We start from the raw sequence: 20,101 nt of genomic DNA on the forward strand, positions 1-20,101 counted from the left end.
TTCTCAATAGAACTAGTTTATTTATAGTAAGTGCTCAATAGAACTAGTTTATTTATAGTAAGTGCTTAATAGAACTAGTTTATTTTGTAAGTGCTTAATAGAACTAGTTTATTTTGTAAGTGCTTCATAGAACTAGTTTAGAAAGAGAGACCTATATTTGCATATTTAGTTATGTTAGGATTATACATAAGATATTTTGAAATGTTTTGTTCATATTTTCAACCATTGGAATGCAATGACCATCAAGTTTGAATGCTCATATGATGTAGATATAAGCATGTATATCTAGTGTTGCTCAAATAGGATATGTGCTTGCCCAAGTAGCCATGTTTGCAGGGAACACCTCCGAGTGGCCTATGTTTTGCCGGAGTGTTGATTAATTTCCGTTACGGCAAATTTCAGGCGCTCAATGGGTCCTTTTTTAGCAAAGGTGATGCCTAATTTTTCCGTGAATTTTGGCATGGCTTGTGCTATAATATAGGAAATATCGAGTGCGTTGAAATGCCGGAAAGAGCATTTGACGCCATTTTGGGTTTTACCATTGAGTTATAATCTTTGAATTTTGAACACAGGAGATGTTTGATGACGATGGGATCTGGGAGTGCGGGTACTACTATGATGACCGGGTTTGTGCGACGGGTTTTCTCACCTGCAAAATGATATGCTGGAAGAGACCTTTGATGTTTGTACAGTATGCAACGACAAGCCTTTCATCGTAATTAATATCATCACTTGTGCTTCTTTTGTTCAATGTGTAATTTTTGTATTTTTTTCAATTCGATCAGTACATCTCGTGCCATGCTAGACCATATATATTGGAGAAGCTTGGTTTTGGTTTAGATGACTTTGAGAATGTGGAGACGAGGAGGGCTCACTTAAGAACTAAACATGGTTATGAATTTCTGGTTAAGCTATACAATGCGGTCAATCACTCACATTTCAGTTGCTCTAATTGGGAAGCTCTCTGCAAGGCATATGGATTTGAGGAGGGAATGCAAATAAGATTTGATATTCGTCCCCAAGATTATGATGATGATGATAATATCGACATCTGGGTGGATGTGGATATGCCTCCAGTTTTTACTAGATGTGAGTTTGTCAAACTAATTTGTTAAGTTCAGTAATTTATATTGTTAATTTAAAAATATTTGATGTTCGTCGGTACTAAACTTATTTATTTATAATTGTCAGCTTATTTCTTATCTTCAAGAAATACTCGGAAGGTTGTAGACAACACATACTACAACTATGACTCCAAGCTTAATTGTGAGGAGAAAGGTTATCTTGTCTCATTCATAGAAGATGTTGAGGCCTTTAAAACCAATCACACTATCAGCCCAAATTATACTAGATACGTGCCACTAGTCCATAAATTGCTTAATGGTAACTTCATTGCCAAAAACTTGGTAAGATTTTGTTAATGATGGTAACTTCATTCCATACATTATTCTTAAGTAAACTACATTGCTAAATATATATGTTACTATTATGTTTTTCAACAGAGGCTCCCGAAGGAGGTTCTGCCTGACTTGATGTTTATCGAAGGTGATATGCATTTGGTTAGCTTACGACTAACTCCTTCGAAGGCTTACCACAGTGCATACCCGATTTCTTCAAACGATGGAATGCTCAAAATCAAAGAATGGAGCAAAGTGATAAATACGCACACGCAACTAATTGGAGACAAAATGAATGTGCGCAAACCACAAGTTGGAGATAGGTTTATCTCCATTCTCCATTATGGAGATGGACCGGTTTATCTATCTTATGGTATTTTACCTAGGAGAGAGGAGTAGGTCCTAGGTATTAAGAACAATTAGTTAGTGTTGATTATATATGACTATGATGATGATGAGAAGTTTTTATTATGTGCTACAATGTGTTAAAGTTGATGGTGACGCTGAGGAGTAGTGATTATGAGTATTATGATGATGATGAGGAGGAGTTGTTATTATAACTAGTGACCAAGTTGTTATATGATGTCTCATGGACGAAAATGATGATGATGAGGAGTTGTTATATGACAATGATGTATTATGATGATAAGTTGTTAATGATATGATGATGATGACAATGATGATGAGTTATTATTTCATTGGGTGAAAGAACCGCGGATTAGTTTCAAGTGGATGGAGAATATGTAATAACTCATTATGATGTAATAACAATCTCTAAATTGCTACTGTATGAAAACTTGTATAAGGTGTACGAATACGACATAAAATAAAAAAGAAATAGAATACGTAATAATAGTAACTACAGTAGCGCGTTCCTAATAAAGCGCTACTGCTAAGTAGGGCTAGTAGTGGCGTGGTGAACCAACGCTACTGCTAGCCTTTAGCTGTAGCACCGTAGTAGTAGCGTGGTCTCCCGCGCTATTGCTAGCCCAAAAACCAGTGCTACTGCTAGATTTTCCCCTAGTAGTGCTAGGGAAATCCCCTTCATTTCGTGAAAGATCGGCCATTAGGGTTCCACCCTACATCATCATGGGAGGGGCTCGTGAAAGCGACATGCTGGAGTGTGATGACCAAGCTCGTTGCCTCTATTGATCTTGTTCGCCGTGAATAAGTGAGGATGTGAGGGCACGAGCACATTTGCTAATACAAACTAAAGAGTTGGAAGTTAGCAGCAGACTCTCTATGACGCTACAAAATTCTTAATAAAGGGGTGGAGGCTATCTTTTGTTTTGTGCACCATCATGGACAAATCATCTTTAAATTAGAGTAGGCCTAATACGTTGTTAACCATAATTCGACGACCGAACCTGGCAACTAAGCTCTCCCGCCAACCCACTTGATAAAAAGTTCGACATCTAAATGAACTATGGGCTGCCATTCATACCTAGTTAGCTGCTATTGAGAGCTAAAAACCCAGATACTTGCATGGGAAATCCTACATCTGCCACGGACAGCCTACAGCAACTCCTTGTTAGCCAATTGTCCTCGTATCATTATCGTGGTTAACTTGGCAAAGATCACGAGCATTGCCGGAAGTTCGTAGCGCCCCTTTGATAAACATCATATCGGAAGTCATAAGCCTGGAAAACAGAGCAACGTCATCAACATACATGGACAATATATGAAGTGGTGAACAACCCGACATGGCACTAACCACGCCCAACTCATGTGCTCGGATGATCGGAGAGGTGAGCAAATCTATTGCAATCTCAAAGAGAAGGGGCGATAATGAATCTCCTTGTCGCCACTCACGAGCGTGCATAAATTTCTTTCTTGTGCAACCATTTACCACCACTTTAGAACTCGTAGCTGTGAGGAGAGTGATTACTTTAGCTTGCCAATGTGCAGAAAAATCTTTCTCGCGCAACACCTCAAAAAGGAACGATCATGAAAGCGAATCAAACACTTGAGATATATCCGGTTTAAGTAGAACTCCTTTAGCCTTTCTCTTGTGCAGTTTCCTTACCATTTGTCTCATAAAACATACAATTATCGTTAATGTTTTTATCTCTAATAAACACCGATTGGTCCACTTATATTAAAGATTTTCATTGAATATGTTGCATGTTATTATTTCTCATTTTCGTCACGGGACTAAAATTAAAATTGTGAAAAGCTCACTCTCAAAGAGAGAAGGAGGAGACAAAATTGAAGAAGCAACCGCTCACAATATTCCTTTGAAGAAGAAGCAACGAGATGCAAAATTGTCCTTGACAACGCTAAACCCAACCTCCCAGCCGTTGAACCAGAATCCAAGGCCCGATACCCTCCCTGGTCGGCCGGGGTTTTAACGCGGTCCTCTCGAATCCTCAGTTCCCCTTCCCGGTCCAAGGAGAGCAACTTCGAGAAGGAGGCGGCGAGGGCGAGCAGGGAGCGGAAGAGATGGAGAACGGCAGCAGCAAAGGCGACGTCCCGGAGGACGCCAACGCTCGTAAGTCTCGATTATCCCGTCCCCCCCCCCTCTCTTCTTTGGATTCGGGCCGATTTGCCCGTCCGCGCTCTCCTTCTTTCTAGGTCGTCCTGCCATGGAAGAAGGGGGTGCCTTGTGAGCTTGATTGTTCATGTGTCTCTTGCTTAGATTGCCCTGGAACACAGTCTGATGAGGCGGGGAAGGCCGATTCCTGCGCCGGATGCCCTAACCAGCAGATTTGCGCCACCGCCCCCAAGGGCCCCGATCCTGGTAATCAGATCATCTCCGAGATTTTCGTGCGCTATTCTATTATTTATAACGTTATCTGATGTCGGTGAATCAGCATCACTGCCATAATTTGTTCCTTGTTTTTAAGAAATACTTGAGCTCGGTTTAGGTAGTTTTAGTACTTCTGCAGTAGTTACCCATGTATGTAACCTTAACATATTCAAGGTTGTTGCTTACTGATTTTGTATGGCCACAGATGACTGATTAAAATGTTATAGTCATGGTGTTCTAGAAAAGAAAGATGTAACATTCACTGCAGTCCAAATCGCGAGCTGGTTGTTGATACTGCATAACTACACATACAAGTATCATAAGAAGACTAAGTAGTGGTAGGAGTAATGCACTTGCCTGTACTTTTGAGAAGGCAATGGCCAGAATACTGGCAAATGAAGTTGTCGAAAATTGCTATGCCGGCAAATCCTTGCAGTTAGCTTTTCTCCAATAAATCACCCTGCCTCTTTAATCTTGTTCTAGTTCTGGCTTTTGGTTCTAAATATCCTTCTAGCTGGTGTTCTTTTGTTCGTTTTGTTCGAGTGTGGTGTTGGGGAATTAGCCAATGAAACTATCTCCATATTGTGCATCTGTGGCTTATTCTTCTGCTCCTGCTCATATTTTGGAGTCAGCAAAGATAACTTATCCTTTATCAGTGCATCTGCTAACATTGCCCTTTCTTCTTGTTGGCCGCAACATTAGTGATGTAACATGTTCTTCAATATAAAAAAAATAGCGTACAATTGAAATGACCCATTCTCTTGTAGAACATGTTGGAAGGTTTGAGAATTCCAGATTGATGATGAAGCACTGGTGTGCTCAGTATTTGTTCCTTCCTGTTTTGGTTTGATGGAATAAGTCCATTTATCCCCTTCGACTCTTGCGTAGTCTAATTTTTTTATATTTCTGAGTCCAAATAGTCCACTTTACACTGACAAACTATTAATAGTGCAAATTAGCCCCGAGCCATCCCTGCTTCGGCCGACATGGTATATATCTTGTGTTCTTGATATGTTTGCTCAAGCCCAAGCTAAGCGGGGCTCGGCTCGCCAGCCAATGCTCAAGCCCAAGTCAGTGTGTATTTCTCGACTAGTAATCATTTACTAATAGATGATGTTGTTTATGACATATAAGATTTGCTTTATTCAGGATACATGTGGAATGGACCAGAGACTTGTAGCTCCTTTGTCCAGTATTCTTAGCTGACTGTGTGCTTCCTGCCTGATCGGTGCTGACTGACTGACTGTTGTTGTTTGTCTTGGGCCTGCTCTAGTTTTTGTGCTTAAGATAACCATATGCTAGTTTTTGTTCTTGATCTATTATAGGCTAGATAATCGTTTGTTATAATTGGTGGTTAACGCGTGCGCAAATATACTTAGTACGTCCGCTTCTATTACTTCCATTTTAAGTGGCCTAAAAATGTTGATGAGTATTGCATTGTGTGTGTTCAGACTTGGTTGCTATTGCTGAGCGGATGGCTACTGTGAAACACAAGATACTGGTTTTGTCAGGAAAGGGAGGTGTTGGAAAGAGCACATTTTCAGCCCAGCTCTCATTTGCCCTAGCTGAAATGGACCATCAGGTTGGCCTTCTCGACATAGACATATGTGGCCCTAGCATCCCGAAAATGTTAGGCGTTGAAGGCCAGGATATTCATCAGAGCAACCTTGGGTGGTCACCGATCTACGTTGAGTCCAACCTTGGTGTCATGTCGATTGGTTTTATGCTGCCTAACCCAGATGATGCGGTCATATGGAGGGGTCCTCGCAAGAACAGATTGATCAAACAGTTCCTCAAGGATGTTGACTGGGGTGAGATTGACTACCTTGTAGTGGATGCACCCCCTGGAACATCAGACGAGCACATCTCAATCGTCCAGTACCTACAAGCCACCGAAGTTGATGGCGCGATAATCGTGACGACCCCGCAGCAAGTCTCTCTAATTGACGTGAGGAAGGAAATCAATTTCTGCAAGAAGGTGGGTGTGCCGGTGCTGGGCGTTGTGGAGAACATGAGTGGCCTGAGGCAGGCGTTCACAGACCTCAAGTTCGTAAAGCCAGGTCCCGCAGGGGAGACGGATGCCACGGAGTGGGCGATGAACTACATCAAGGAGAAGGCTCCGGAGCTTTTGTCGGTCGTGGCCTGCAGCGAGGTGTTTGACAGCAGCAAGGGTGGCGCAGAGAAGATGTGCCATGAGATGGGGGTCCCTTTCCTCGGCAAGGTGCCGATGGACCCGCAGCTGTGCAAGGCAGCTGAGGAAGGGAGGTCGTGCTTCGCCGATCAGAGGTGCAGCGCCAGTGCGCCGGCTCTGAAAAGCATCATCGACAAGCTGATCAAAACCAAGTAAGCAGACAGTGTTTGTGCCTGTTGGAGAAGTACCACTAGTCAAAAATGTTACGATGATATCTGGGGAGTCTCGTTGTACAATTGCTTGTTACACGCCCGAGTGGCTTTCACTCTGTCCTTAGTTTCCTAAAGCCTTTTGGCTTGTGTATCCGTTTTTTTTTCCAGAAATATTGAGCGTTAATGCGATAGAGGCTGAAATTGCTGAAATTACAGACTTCCGGCTTGCAGATTTTAATTGTTTTGGCTTTGGAAATAATCCACAGTGCACGCAAAATAAACATCTACTACGAACTGAGTAATGCGTAGAAACTCGCCAGCCAGCTGGGGGCACGATTGCTTAGGTTTCCTGTGGTGGAATCAGCCCATAGAGTTCAGCTCTAGACTTGGGTATTTTGCTGCATTTATTTTAGGATTTTTTCGATGATTCGCTTAGTTGGAAGAGATGTTTTAATTGATGGCGAGGCGTCTGTTATGACTTCATCAATCATGTTACCAACACGATTAACACGCTGATAATTCTTCCTCTGTCGTATTTTGTGGTGTTCCACATGAAAATGAATAGGGATGAAAAGTTGCTCTTTTTTTCTTGTGGGAAACAAACAATAACGTAATCGGGCCGTGCCGTGCCGGCCCGCGTGCCCAGCCTCCAGGCCCAGGCACGGCCCAGGGCGTGCCGCGTGCCAGGCCCGGCCCGTTTAGACCGTGCCGTGCCTGGCCCAAAGCGGGCCGTGCCGCGCGTGCTCACAGGCCGGCCCGAAAAGAACGGCCCATTTGGCCAGCTATACGTTGCGTGAACCCGCCCCAAAAATAGAGGAGGCCGCAAAAGCCAAAATGCAAAATCCCGTCGCCCCTGACGCCTCACTCCTCCCCTCCCTCCCTCACCCATTCCATTCCCCCCTCCCTCTCTCTCTCTGCACCGCACCCGAACCGAGCGACGCCTCCCTTCCGACCCATACCATACCCACTCCGCGGCGACGACACCGGCGGTCGGCCCTAGGCGCGGACGGAGTCCGGCAAGCTCCCCGGTCCTCGTTACATCACCCACCTCGGGCGCGGGCCTCTGCTCCAGCCGGAGGTACGAACCCGGCCCCAAATCACGCGATGCTAGCCAGCCCAATTCATCGGTTCGGCGTCGGATTTGTGTTGCCTGTCACTAGATCTGGATGCGGCGGATGCATAATCGCTCATGGGATTGGTTCGAGTCCATAATTTTCGTTCTACGATGAGGATTCCCCGTTCGCACCTGTTCATTCGTCTGACCACCGCGTTTTGCTCTATGCTGGCGTATCTGAATGCTTGGAGTGTTAGTCAATCGATTTCACTACATATCTCCTGATGCTCGGGTGTGCCTAGTCATGGTTCAGTTAATTTTGCAGGATGATTTAGGAATATATGTTCGTATGTAATGGATCGATACCAATTTTAATCACAAATCACTTTTGAGTTGTTGACTGGTCTACTGCTGCTTGCAGCTGCTAATACCCAGTTTCAGAGAGGGGAATACTAGGCTACTGATCTAGAACCATGGTATGTGCGATCAGCTAGGAGGGCACCAGTGCTCTAGATGGTGGACGTTACCCTGCTTAGCTGCTAGCCGCCACCCTCCTATCAACGTGTCTGCCTAATCCTGACTAGAATCTGGAGGCTACCCTGCCCCCAGCTTGGTGCTTTTTAGAGTACTCCAAGGCCATCTTCCCTAAGCGGCAGCCTCATTTCCTGGTGCAGTTGGTTCATGTCATCCATGCCAGGGAGGATGATAATATTGTTATTTGTAGCATTCATACTATTATCCTAGTTCCAAATCAGATGCTAAATTTATGTGGGTTACTGGTTAGTTGTATTTCGCGCAAGTAGTATCACTTCATAATTTTATTCCGGCTCCATGGCTGCTACATATCTGCTCTGCCAGGCTACACTTCTGCTTGCCTCTGCCACCACGACATTTTTTAAGTGTATATGTGGATTGCCTAGCTCTTTCTGAAAGTTTGGACTTTTGGTTGCGTTGGCTAGTGCATGAAGCTTAACATGGTATCATCAGAGCCTAAGGTTTTGAGCTCAAATCCTGGCTTCTGCAATTTATCTGAAAATTGCTGTTGTTCCCTCTATGTCCATGTATAGGCCTCTTGAGCCATACCTGTGAGTCTATTTACGTGTTGACTTCCTGCGTCACATGTGAGAGGGGGTGTTGAAGTGTATATGTGGATTGCCTAGCCCTTTCCATCAGTTTGGACTTTTGGTTACGTTGGCTAGTGCATGAAGCTTAACAGACATCTCGTCTCATACTGCTGGGCCCACTCTGACCCCATTTCCCACTATCTCGCACTGCTAGCACACTCCTAAAGGCTGAAGCCATCTGTGTACCTGCCCGGCTTGCCAAGTTGGCTGCACCGAATCCGAATGTCACCTCTGGCACCTTTGACCAACTAGGCGATCTCCCTGCCTTGCTCTGGTAAGGTTGCCCGGCCACTTTTTAGAGAACTTGTGCATGCTCTTTTGTTCCTCTTATCTTAAAACTAAGAACACAAACACCATTTGACTTGGCGGATATATAGATGACTAGAGGATGAATATAGAACCCTGTGAACATTTGAAAAAGGATCTCCCAATTTACAAATCTCTGTCAACTCACAAGCCCCATATCCTAGAGGTCTGCTGTGGTTACTTTCCGCGTGGAGCTTTTCTGGAATATCCATAGTCAGTTGTCACATGTTAGTCAACTTTTGAGCCGAGTTAATTGATCGCTTTGTTTTCATGAGGCTATTTTTTCCCCTCACAGTATAGTGAAAACTGAGAAGCTTAAAGAACATAAAGTAACAATATACCTTAATACTTGTAGCTGTTGCTGTTTCTTTCATGGCTGATGTTAACAATCATGATTTTGGAATATACCTATGTCCTTATGTATTGTAATCAATTTGCAAATAAAAACTGTTTAATATTGTACCAGGGTAAGTGCTAAGTAAGAACTTTCAATGAATATGAGCTACCTTTGCTATGCCCTAGGAGGAACTCCGAACAATTTTGGGTCTATCGACAATCTTTTGTTACACGCTATCCCTCAACAAATAAAACAATTTCTCTATGATGTAATGTGCCCTGCAGGCTCACCTTCAGCCTCACTTAGGATACTTTAATTAATTATGTCCCTACTGTTGGTTTAGAGTTCTAACTATGTGTTTTCATCATTCCATGCCTCATTAAGTTTCTGTTCGAATGATATCTATTAGATGAATGCCTGATCATTATTTTGATTCTACTTCGCTGATTTCTCTGTACAGCGTGTATCTGAACTTGGTATGTTTGACATGTTCAGGCTAATAGGTCTTGTCGCTTCCTTGCTGTATACTGAGATAATATGGTTGAGTGCACGATGGTATCGACCTTACTTGACGGTCTTCCTAATGAAGTGGCTCTCCAGTGCCTTGCACGTGTCCCGTTTGTATCCCATCCTATTCTTCAGCTGGTTTGCCGCTCTTGGAGAGCATCTGTTCGCAATGGGGAGCTTCTCAATGTTCGGAATCAGATTGGGGCGACGGAAGAACTGCTATGTGTGTTGGCATTCGAACCTGAAAACATTTGGCAACTTTATGATCCTCGTCGAGACAAGTGGATAACTCTCCCTGTCATGCCATCTCAGATTAGGAACATTGCCCGTTTTGGAGTTGCCTCTGTTGCTGGAAAACTCTATGTAATTGGTGGTGGCAGTGATAGAGTTGACCCCCTTACTGGAGACCATGACACAATCTTTGCGAGCAATGAGGTCTGGTCTTATGATCCTCTCCACCGCTTGTGGGCCCAGAGGGCTCCAATGCTTGTAGCTCGAGCGATGTTTGCTTGTTATGCATTGGATGGGAAGATAATTGTTGCTGGGGGCTTTACAAACTGCCGCAAATCGATATCAGAGGCTGAGATTTACGATCCTGAAGCTGACACATGGAAGTCCCTCCCTGACCTCCGCCAGGCACACCCCTCTGCATGCTCTGGTCTTGTCTTCAAGGATAAGATGCACGTATTGCATAAAGGGATATCCACAGTCCAGATTCTCGAAGATGGCGGTAATTATTGGGCTGTTGAGGACTACTCTTGGCTGCAAGGCCCAATGGCAATGGTTGGTGGAGAGTTGTATGTGCTGAGCAATAGCTGCATTAGGAAGCAGCATGGTGAGAATTTCCCTGATAAGATGGTTCCTTGTGCATCAGGATTCCAAAGCAGGATCGGCTTTGGCATGATTGGCTTAGGGGACAGCATATGTTTGTTTGGTGGAGTGATCGGCCCTGGGCCAAGAAATCAGTGCATTAAGCCATTGTCTGATGTTGATATCTTGAATGTCGCAAGCGAGAGGCCAACCTGGCGACAAGGATCACCGATGACGCGTTGCCGAGGGAGTATCGCAGGCTGTGCTCTGCTGAAGATCTAGGCTCGTTCCAGTGTGGCAATGCTGTTCCTGAAAACTGCAGATGGATTTTATTTATTCTGCATCTCATTTAATTTCTGAAAAAAGATTAACTATGCTTTTAGTTTTGGATCACTTGTTGTAGCAGTGAGGATATATGTTGGCCATGACTCGAATGTCAGATTGTCAATCAGTTATCAACTACTACTATTATTATACATTTATACTACATGTGCCTTGCAGTGCTTGCTGCAATCTTATTGGTTTGATATTTTTTTTTGGCACAAGTGCAAAGTTCCCCGTATGTGTTTCAAATTTTGACTTTGGCTCATAAGAATAGATGTTAGGAAACAGAAGTGCAATCTATTGCTCTTCTGGGTAAAGCATAAGATGAGTTTAGGATGCAGTTTTTTTGTGCATTTTTTCAACTGGAAAGCGTACTCTTGGTATCCTGAAAGTGAAATTATGTTTTTTCTGATATTCTTTTGCATCTGGAAGGCCTTTTCAACATACGGTTCTCTCTCGTTCGCCAGATTAGAGACATGTTATAAGATTAGAGTGAAGAATGAGGGTCACTCAAGGAAAAAATCACCACTATTTATATAAAAAAAGGCTTTCGCTCAGCTTTATAGACAAAGCACAACAACAGAGCCATTAAAATCCAAGAGACAAAGTTCACACCAAAAACACTCACGTGAAGTATGACAGATTTTGCTAAGTGCACAACTAAATAAGCCCTAAAAAGGAAAAAGGAAAAGACCAAGATGAGGTGGACAACCCAAGGCAAAGCAGTATGGACGCCCAAGGCCTCCAGCTCTGTAGGTGGTGGGGGAGCGGAGGAGACAAGCGGAACGTTGGTGCTCGAAGGTCTGCAATGAAGATGAAGATGGCGTCCCGGTCCGGAGGGCAACTAAGCGGCCGTCAAAACTGTAAGTAACCACACATTTTGAAGACCGCGTCGGTAGAATGTCTGAGAGACATGTGCTGAATCACAAGTTTATTACCGATCGTCCAAAGCGTCCACGCGAGCAGCCCAATCCCGAGCAACCTAATGTGGTGGGATCATTGCTCGAATGCCTGAGTTCCAAAAAAGGTCGGGGAAGTTGTTAGACCAACTACCACCAACCACCTCACGAAAACATCACCAAAGGAAACGTGCGAAAACACACTAAAAAAAGATGGGGTTCGAGTCTTCTGCGGTCTCGCATAAAGGGCAAGTCCCATCCCCGGAGCCATTTTGCTTGAGGACCTCCACCCCTGAAGGTACCCGACCCCTAATCCATTGCCAAAGAAAAATCCGGATCTTAAGCCCGAGGCGGATTGACCAGATTTGAACCAGAGGCTCCGGACCGGGAGAGGCAGCGATTGCCTAAACCACCACTATTTATGCAACTCATTCCAGTTTCTTCAGCATAAGCTAGCGTGTGTGCCTAGATTATAAGGTGATACCTGGATAGATTGTAAGGTGATAAGCCGATGGTTGCTGGCTTCCGCTTTCGGATTCGTGTCCAGCGGATAAGCGTGCCAAAGTCGCTAGAACAAAATGGTGGAAGCTCAAGGGGGGAGGGTAGATCGGGTGTTCAAGGAAAGGGTCATTAAGGAGGGCCCTTGAGAGAAAGGAGGGGATGCGGACAATGTGTGGATGAAGATGGCGACTTGCATTCATAAGGTGGCCTTGGAGGAGTTTGGAGTATCCAGGGGAAGGGGAAATGAAGATAAGGATACCTGGTGGTGGAATGGTGATGTACATAAGATGATTAAAGAAAGAAATATTGTTTCAGACGCCTATACCTAGATAGGAGTGCAGACAACATAGAGAAGTACAAGATGGCAAGAAGGCCACACAATGAGCTGTCAATGAAGCAAGGGGTCGGGCGTATGAGAACCTCTACAAACGGTTAGGCACGAAGGAAGGCGAAAGGGACATCTATAAGATGACCAAGATTCGAGAGAGGAAGACGAGGGATATTAGTGATACATCTTCAACGTATCTATATTTTTTGATTGTTCCATACTATTATATTATCTATTTTGGATGTTAATGGGCTTTATTTTACACTTCTATATTATTTTTGGGACTAACCTATTAACCCAAGGCCCAGTGCAAATTGTTGTTTTTTTGCCTATTTCAGTGTTTCGCAGAAAAGGAATATCAAACGGAGTTCAAACGGAATGAAACCTTCGGGAGCGTGATTTTTGGAACAAACATGATCCAAAGGACTTGGAGTGGACGTCAAGAAACGAACGAGGCATCCACGAGGCAGGGGGCGTGCCCTCCCCCTCGTGGGCCCCTTATGGCTCAACGGACCTACTTCTTCCTCCTATATATATTCACATACCGCGAAAACATCCAGGAGCACCACGAAACCCTATTTCCACCGCCGCAACCTTCTGTACCCAAGAGATCCCATCTTGGGGCCTTTTCCGGAGCTCCGCCGGAGGGGGCATTGATCACGGAGGGCCTCTATATCAACTCCATGGCCCCTCCCATGATGTGTGAGTAGTTTACTTCAGACCTTCGGGTCCATAGCTAGTAGCTAGATGGCTTCTTGTCTCTCTTTGGATCTCAATACAAAGTTCTCCTCGATCTTCTTGGAGATCTATTCGATGTAACTCTTTTTGCGGTGTGTTTGTCGAGATCCGATGAATTGTGGGTTTATGATCAAGTCTATCTATGAACAATATTTGATTCTTCTCTGAAATCTTTTATGCATGATTGGTTATCTTTGCAAGTCTCTTCGAATTATCAGTTTGGTTTGGCCTACTAGATTGATCGTTCTTGCAATGGGAGAAGTGCTTAGCTTTGGGTTCAATCTTGCCGTGCTCGATCCCAGTGACAGAAAGGGAAACGACACGTATTGTATTGTTGCCACCGAGGATAAAAATATGGGGTTTATATCATATTGCTTGAGTTTATCCCTCTACATCATGTCATCTTACCTAAGGCGTTACTCTGTTCTTATGAACTTAATACTCTAGATGCATGCTGGATAGCGGTCGATGTGTGGAGTAATAGTAGTAGATGCATGCAGGAGTCGGTCTACTTGTCACAGACGTGATGCCTATATACATGATCATGCCTAGATATTCTCATAATTATTCGCTTTTCTATCAATTGCTCGACAGTAATTCGTTCATCCACCGTAATACTTATGCTATCTTGAGAGAAGCCACTAGTGAAACCTATGACCCCCGGGTCTATTCTCCATCATATAAGTTTCTAATCTATTTTATTTTGCAATCTTTACTTTCAATCTATATTATAAAAGTACCAAAAATATTTATCTTATCATTATTATCTCTATAAGATCTCACTCTCGTAAGTGACCGTGAAGGGATTGACAACCCCTTTATCGCGTTGGTTGCGAGGTTCTTATTTGTTTGTGTAGGTACGAGGGACTTGCGTGTGGCCTCTGTAACACCCACGATGCGGCTATATCTCCCACGTGTCGGAGCACGACTTAGAGGCATAACCGCATTGTAGGCAATGTCGCAAGAGGGGTAATCTTTACACAACCCATGTACTGAATAAGAAAGAGGTACATAGTTGGCTTACAATCGCCACTTCACACAATACATGAATATAGCATTACATCATCCAGATATAATCAAGGTCCGACTACGGAACCAAAATAAAAGAAGACCACCCATAATGCTTAGATCCCCGATCGTCCCGACTGGGCTCCACTACTGATCAACTGGAAACGAAACAACACAACGAACACGATCTTCATCGATGCTCCTCCTTGAGCTCGGTTGCGTCACCTGCACGGTTATCATTGGCACCTGCAACTGGTTTTGGAAGTAAACTGTGAGTCATGGGGACTCAGCAATCTCACACCCTCGCGATCAAGACTATTTAAGCTTATGGGTAGGAAAAGGTAGTGAGGTGGAGCTGCAGCAAGCACTAGCATATATGGTGGCTAAACTTACACAAAAGAGAGAGAGAAGAGAAGCAACGCACGGTCGTGAACTAGAAGTGATCAAGAAGTGATCCTGAAACTACTTACGTTCAAGCATAACACAAGAACCGTGTTCACTTCCCGGACTCCGCCGGAAAGAGACCATCATGGCTACACACGTGGTTGATGCATTTTACTTTAAGTAAAGTATCAAGTTCTCTACAACCGGACATTAACAAATTCCCATCTGCCCATAACCGCGGGCACGGCTTTCGAAAGTTCACAACCCTGCAGGGGTGTCCCAACTTAGCCCATCACAAGCTCTCACGGTCAACGAAGGATATTCCTTCTCCTAGGAAGACCCGATCAGACCAGGAATCCCGGTTACAAGACATTTCAACAATGGTAAAACAAGACCAGCAAAGCCGCCCGATGTGTCGACAAATCCCGATAGGAGCTGCACATATCTCGTTCTCAGGGCACACCAGATGAACACTACGTACAACTAAAACCAACCCTCAAGTTTCCCCGAGGTGGCGCTGCAAGTGGCTCTGTTTTGGACCAACACTCAGAGGAGCACTGGCCCGGGGGTTAAATAAAGATGACCCTTGAGTCTGTAGAACCCAAGGGAAAAAGGCTTAGGTGGCAAATGGTAAAACCAAGGTTGGGCCTTGCTGGAGGAGTTTTATTCAAAGCAAACTGTCAAGGGGTTCCCATTATAACCCAACCGCATAAGGAACGCAAAATCAAGGAACATAACACCGGTATGACGGAAACTAGGGCGGCAAGAGTGGAACAAAACACCAGGCATAAGGCTGAGCCTTCCACCCTTTACCAAGTATATAGATGCATTAATTAAATAAGAGATATTGTGATATCCCAACATATCCATGTTCCAACATGGAACAAACTCCAACTTCACCTACAACTAACAACGTTATAAGAGGGGCTGAGCAAAGCGGTAACATAGCCAAACAACGGTTTGCTAGGACAAGGTGGGTTAGAGGCTTGACATGGCAATATGGGAGGCATGATATAGCAAGTGGTAGGTATCGCGGCATAGCAATAGAGCGAGCAACTAGCAAGCAAAGATAGAAGTGATTTCGAGGGTATGGTCATTTTGCCTGAGATCCCGCAAGGAAGAAGAACGAGTCCACGAAGAAGACAAACGGACGTAGTCCAACGGATCCTCACAAACGCGACGTTATCGGAACCAACCCGAAGAAGCAACACCGGAAAGAAGCAAACAATCGTGGTAAATAACCATCACATAATCATGGCATGATGCACAACCAAGTATGATGCATGTCCGGTTTAACGAAGCATGGCATGGCAAAGTGCACAAGCAATCCTAAAAATTAAGTGGAGCTCAATATGCAACGAGTTGCATATTGACGGAACACCACATGTCTTATTTAGTTCTCTCTCATTTGTGTACCCAACAATATTAATGTTGTTTAGCATGGCAAGAGGTGAGGCATAAGAAAACTAACTATCTAGACAAGTTTAAATGAGGCCAGAACAACAAACAACAAGTCCGGAAACTCCTCATGTGCGTATTTTAAGGTTTGGTACTGTTCTGTCCTAAACACAATTTTAGAGTTGTTAAACATGCAAATCAATGCCACCATGTTAAACTAGGCATTTTTCTACCCCGTTTACATATAAATTTTATTAAATTCGGAGCTACGATTAATTCATTATGAAATAAATCATTTTAGAAAGTTATTTAAGCAAATACATGCAAACAGCAGTGTAAACATTTCAAACATAGATGAAAATGGCATATTATTAATCTACACAAAATTCTAAGCATCTTTCATATATAAAGTTTTTACAAAAGATGCATGGTTGGTGATTTATTAAATGCATAGACTCTAGGGGCTTTTCTGCAAAATTGACGTTCTCTGGAAAAAATGGGAAAACGTTCTATGAAAAAAAATACACGATACGGGCCAGATCTGGTTGGCCTATCAGTGGGAGGGGGCGCAGCGGTGAGGCTCACCCATGGGCCTTGGCCTGTCTGTAGAGGGGGTAGAGGCAGGCCGGCCTAGCGGATGCTAGCTGGGCTGGCTCGCGGGAAGTGGCCCAGACGCGGGGGCGCGGTCAATGAAGGCCGTGCGATTGCAGCCTCCTCTCGAACAGAGGCAGGAGCAGGACTTGGCGGCGTCAGGCGACGGGGATCCAGCCGAGGACGGCGTCGGCGGGGGCCGGCCGGAACAGGACTGGGACGATGGGATCTGACGAAGGGGTCGGATCTGGAGTGAACGGTGGCGGCTTGAGGCGCTGGTGCGGGCAGAGCCCAACGAGGCCATGGCGCGGGGGTGCTTCTGTCGACAGAGAAAGGGAGAATAGAGAGAGATGAGAGAGGGGAAACGCAGGGAGGAAACGGAAGAAAGAGGTGGCATGATGGGGCGGCGCGGGGCCTCACCGGAGAGGCGGCGACGACAAGGCGAAGCAGAGGCAAGCCGACAGCTTGCCTTGGGACGACGGCTGCATGGGGACGGAGACGAGGGCACCTCCTCGTGGCTTCCAGCTGACAGAAAGAGAGAGATATGCAAGGATATGAGAGAGGGAGAAACGGGGGGAGCACGGGAAGGAGAAGAAGGGGGTGAAGCTCATCTAGTTAGCTGCTGGGTGTGCCGGCGACGTGGCTGGCCAGACGGAGGCGGGGACGCGGGGCTCCTGGCGAGCACCTGCTCAGGAGAGGATCGAGGAAGCTTGCGAGGTTGGGGATGAGGTCGAGCGCGGGAGGTCGGCGCTGGGTTGCTGTGGGAGCTCCTGGACAGGGGCTCGATCGACGCGAGCAGGGGGATCGAGTGAGGTAGGAGGAGAAGCAAAGAGCTTGGGCACTTCTCGGTTGGGAGGATTTGGATCAGGGAGGATCCCGAGGTGGATGCGGGAGAGAGTGGCGGCGGCTAGGAGGATCCCTAGAAATTAGGGATTTGGTCTCGGTTTAGACTAGTATATATAGCGGGTAGGTTAGGCTAGGGGCTATCTCATTCCTCCGATCGAAATCGGATGATCGCGAGTAAATAGCTAGGGAGTCCAATTAACAAAACGGAGATATTTTGTAGATGTTTGGGGATGATCCGGACACAACGGTGGCAACTGTCCGGGTCGGGTCCGGGACAGCTTTTTGGACGCGCGCGCGCGAGAAGGGCCGCGGGCTGACGAGAGGGGTTAGGTTGGGCCTGGCGGTAGGTAGTGGACTGTGTAGAAGGCCTCAGGATGAGAAAAGAGAAGAGAGAAAGACCCGGCGGCTGTTTCTGGAGACCGAAAACGTCCGACGTTTGACCGACTATATTGTCGCTATAGTTAATCGTTGGGATGTCAAACGAACTCCGAATGTGATGAAACTTGACAGGCAGTCTATCTACACTATAATAAGACCACACTCCAACTTTCATCCCATTCCGAGAACATTTTCCGGCCACTTATAAAATAATGTTTCGGACGTGCCGCGGACGCATGCAAGTGTGTCTGGGCTCAGAACGGACAACGGAAGGAACTGGGGGAAACCGGACGGATGCAAGTTTCGAAAACATGATGATGCAATGCGGATGATGACGTGGCAAGATGCAACACACAAGCGAAAGACAAGGCAACAACAACGAATAACTGGAAGACACCTGGCGCAACGGTCTCGGGGCGTCACAACACTCCACCACTACGAGAGGATCTCGTCCCGAGATCTAGAATGGCACCGGAGGGAAACTGAAGAGGAGGGGAAAGAGGTAAAACTAAGTTGCTTCTTTGACAAACGAGTGAAACCAATGAACCTTGAGAGGTTAAACAATTGAAAGACAGAATACAACGAAGATGAACACAGTTGAAAACCTCCGTTAGAAAAGAGGAACAAGGAACATCATGAGAACCCTGTAGGTTGAAACACATAAGAAAAAGGGATTGCAATGGACAAGAAGTACATGCAAGCACTCTGGTAGAAACGAGATGTACAAGAAACGATAAGGATCAATTACGATAACACTTCGATTAAAACAAGATAGAGAAGGAATAAGACTGATATAATTTGGATAGCACTCCGACTGAAAATGGAAGGAATAGAACATGAACTTGACAAGATGAGAAGATACTTGATGAAATCAACAACACAGTGCCTCCAGAACTATTGAAAGAAAGGCACAATGGGTATGAAAGATTTCAGACAGCACTCCGGTTGAGAAGGGAGGCAAAACTTGATAGAATGGGGAGAACTTGAAACGAGGGCACGACACTTCGGTTGAATGGATAAACAAAAGGAAAGAACATGATCTTTGACCAAACGAGATGATGGGTGAAAATAGCAACAACATCACAAAGCCTCCGGAAGAAAGAATAGAAGATAGATCATTAGAATAAAAGAATGGAGAAGGAAATGCCAACTTATGCCCCAAGTTAGGTTGAAGATCACCCTTCCAAGCAAGTTAAAACGGAGTTGTTGGAAAACCAACAACGAAAAAGGATAAGCTTGATATGGACTTACAGAAGACATCTCAAAATTATGAGGTGACAACTTGCCACTCACGGAAAAGATTTGATTGTGAGCTAGAAAAAGATAGAAATCTTCTTCCACCGAGGTGATAAGGATAAAACTTGGATCATAGATAATCACCACAAAGAGCAACATTCCCACTGGAAGGCTTTAGGTGAAATTTATACCAAGATAACTCCATGGAAGAAAGTGATGGGTTTAAATACCTCATTCTTGTGAATGAAGAATGATATATTACCACCTCAAAAGATAAGGGAGAACAATTGCACTCCGGATTGCAAGATGAAGAATGCTTGAGCTCCTCTGAAAAGAATCTTAATGAACACTTCGAGAAGGAATTAAATCCTTGATGAACCATCATGTAGAGCCTCCATGAAAAAAATCCGGTAATAAAAGGATGATCAAACGAAAAGAAAGAGAAGTTGAAAACACAAGGTGAATCCTTGCAATGATTTAGATGGAGCTTCGCGATGATAAAACCGAGAAAACTTGGAACTCCGGGAAAAAGAAAAGATGAAACAACAGAAACTGAGAATTTTGATGAACCTCCGGAATAAGGAATTGAATCATTTGGATGAAACAAGAATAAGAATTACATTATGCTTATCCTTCACCAATTTAAATTGATGACAAGAAACGGATTTGGCATACTACTTATTCTCGTTGCAAAGGATTGAAGAGATATATAGCACAAACTTGAGAAGGTCTTCAACGAATCACCGGTCGGGTTAAAACAATGAATAGATTGATATGATAAATGAAGGAAGAAAAATCTTGGAAGAACCACCGTAAGAATTCAAAATGAACGAAGAAAAGATA

At 44.6% G+C, this 20,101-nt stretch overlaps 1 protein-coding gene and 1 pseudogene across 2 annotated transcripts; both read left to right on the forward strand.

Annotated features, from left to right (window-relative positions):
• The first annotated feature begins 409 nt into the window (after positions 1 to 409).
• Positions 410 to 6,748, forward strand: LOC123127607 (cytosolic Fe-S cluster assembly factor NBP35-like; annotated as a pseudogene). Its single transcript, XR_006462663.1, has 8 exons — positions 410 to 430; positions 573 to 626; positions 786 to 1,089; positions 1,192 to 1,406; positions 1,503 to 1,770; positions 3,771 to 3,888; positions 4,036 to 4,137; positions 5,598 to 6,748. The product of XR_006462663.1 is annotated as a cytosolic Fe-S cluster assembly factor NBP35-like (transcript).
• A 560-nt stretch (positions 6,749 to 7,308) lies between these two features.
• LOC123127608 (F-box/kelch-repeat protein SKIP30) lies at positions 7,309 to 11,083 on the forward strand. The gene is made up of 2 exons (XM_044547359.1): positions 7,309 to 7,567; positions 9,806 to 11,083. The coding sequence occupies exon 2, from the start codon at positions 9,848 to 9,850 to the stop codon at positions 10,907 to 10,909; it is 1,062 nt and encodes a 353-aa protein (XP_044403294.1). The 5' UTR covers positions 7,309 to 7,567; positions 9,806 to 9,847; the 3' UTR covers positions 10,910 to 11,083.
• The last annotated feature ends 9,018 nt before the right edge of the window (positions 11,084 to 20,101 follow it).

This window comes from Triticum aestivum, chromosome 6A (assembly GCF_018294505.1).
Source record: "Triticum aestivum cultivar Chinese Spring chromosome 6A, IWGSC CS RefSeq v2.1, whole genome shotgun sequence".
NCBI lineage: Eukaryota > Viridiplantae > Streptophyta > Magnoliopsida > Poales > Poaceae > Triticum > Triticum aestivum.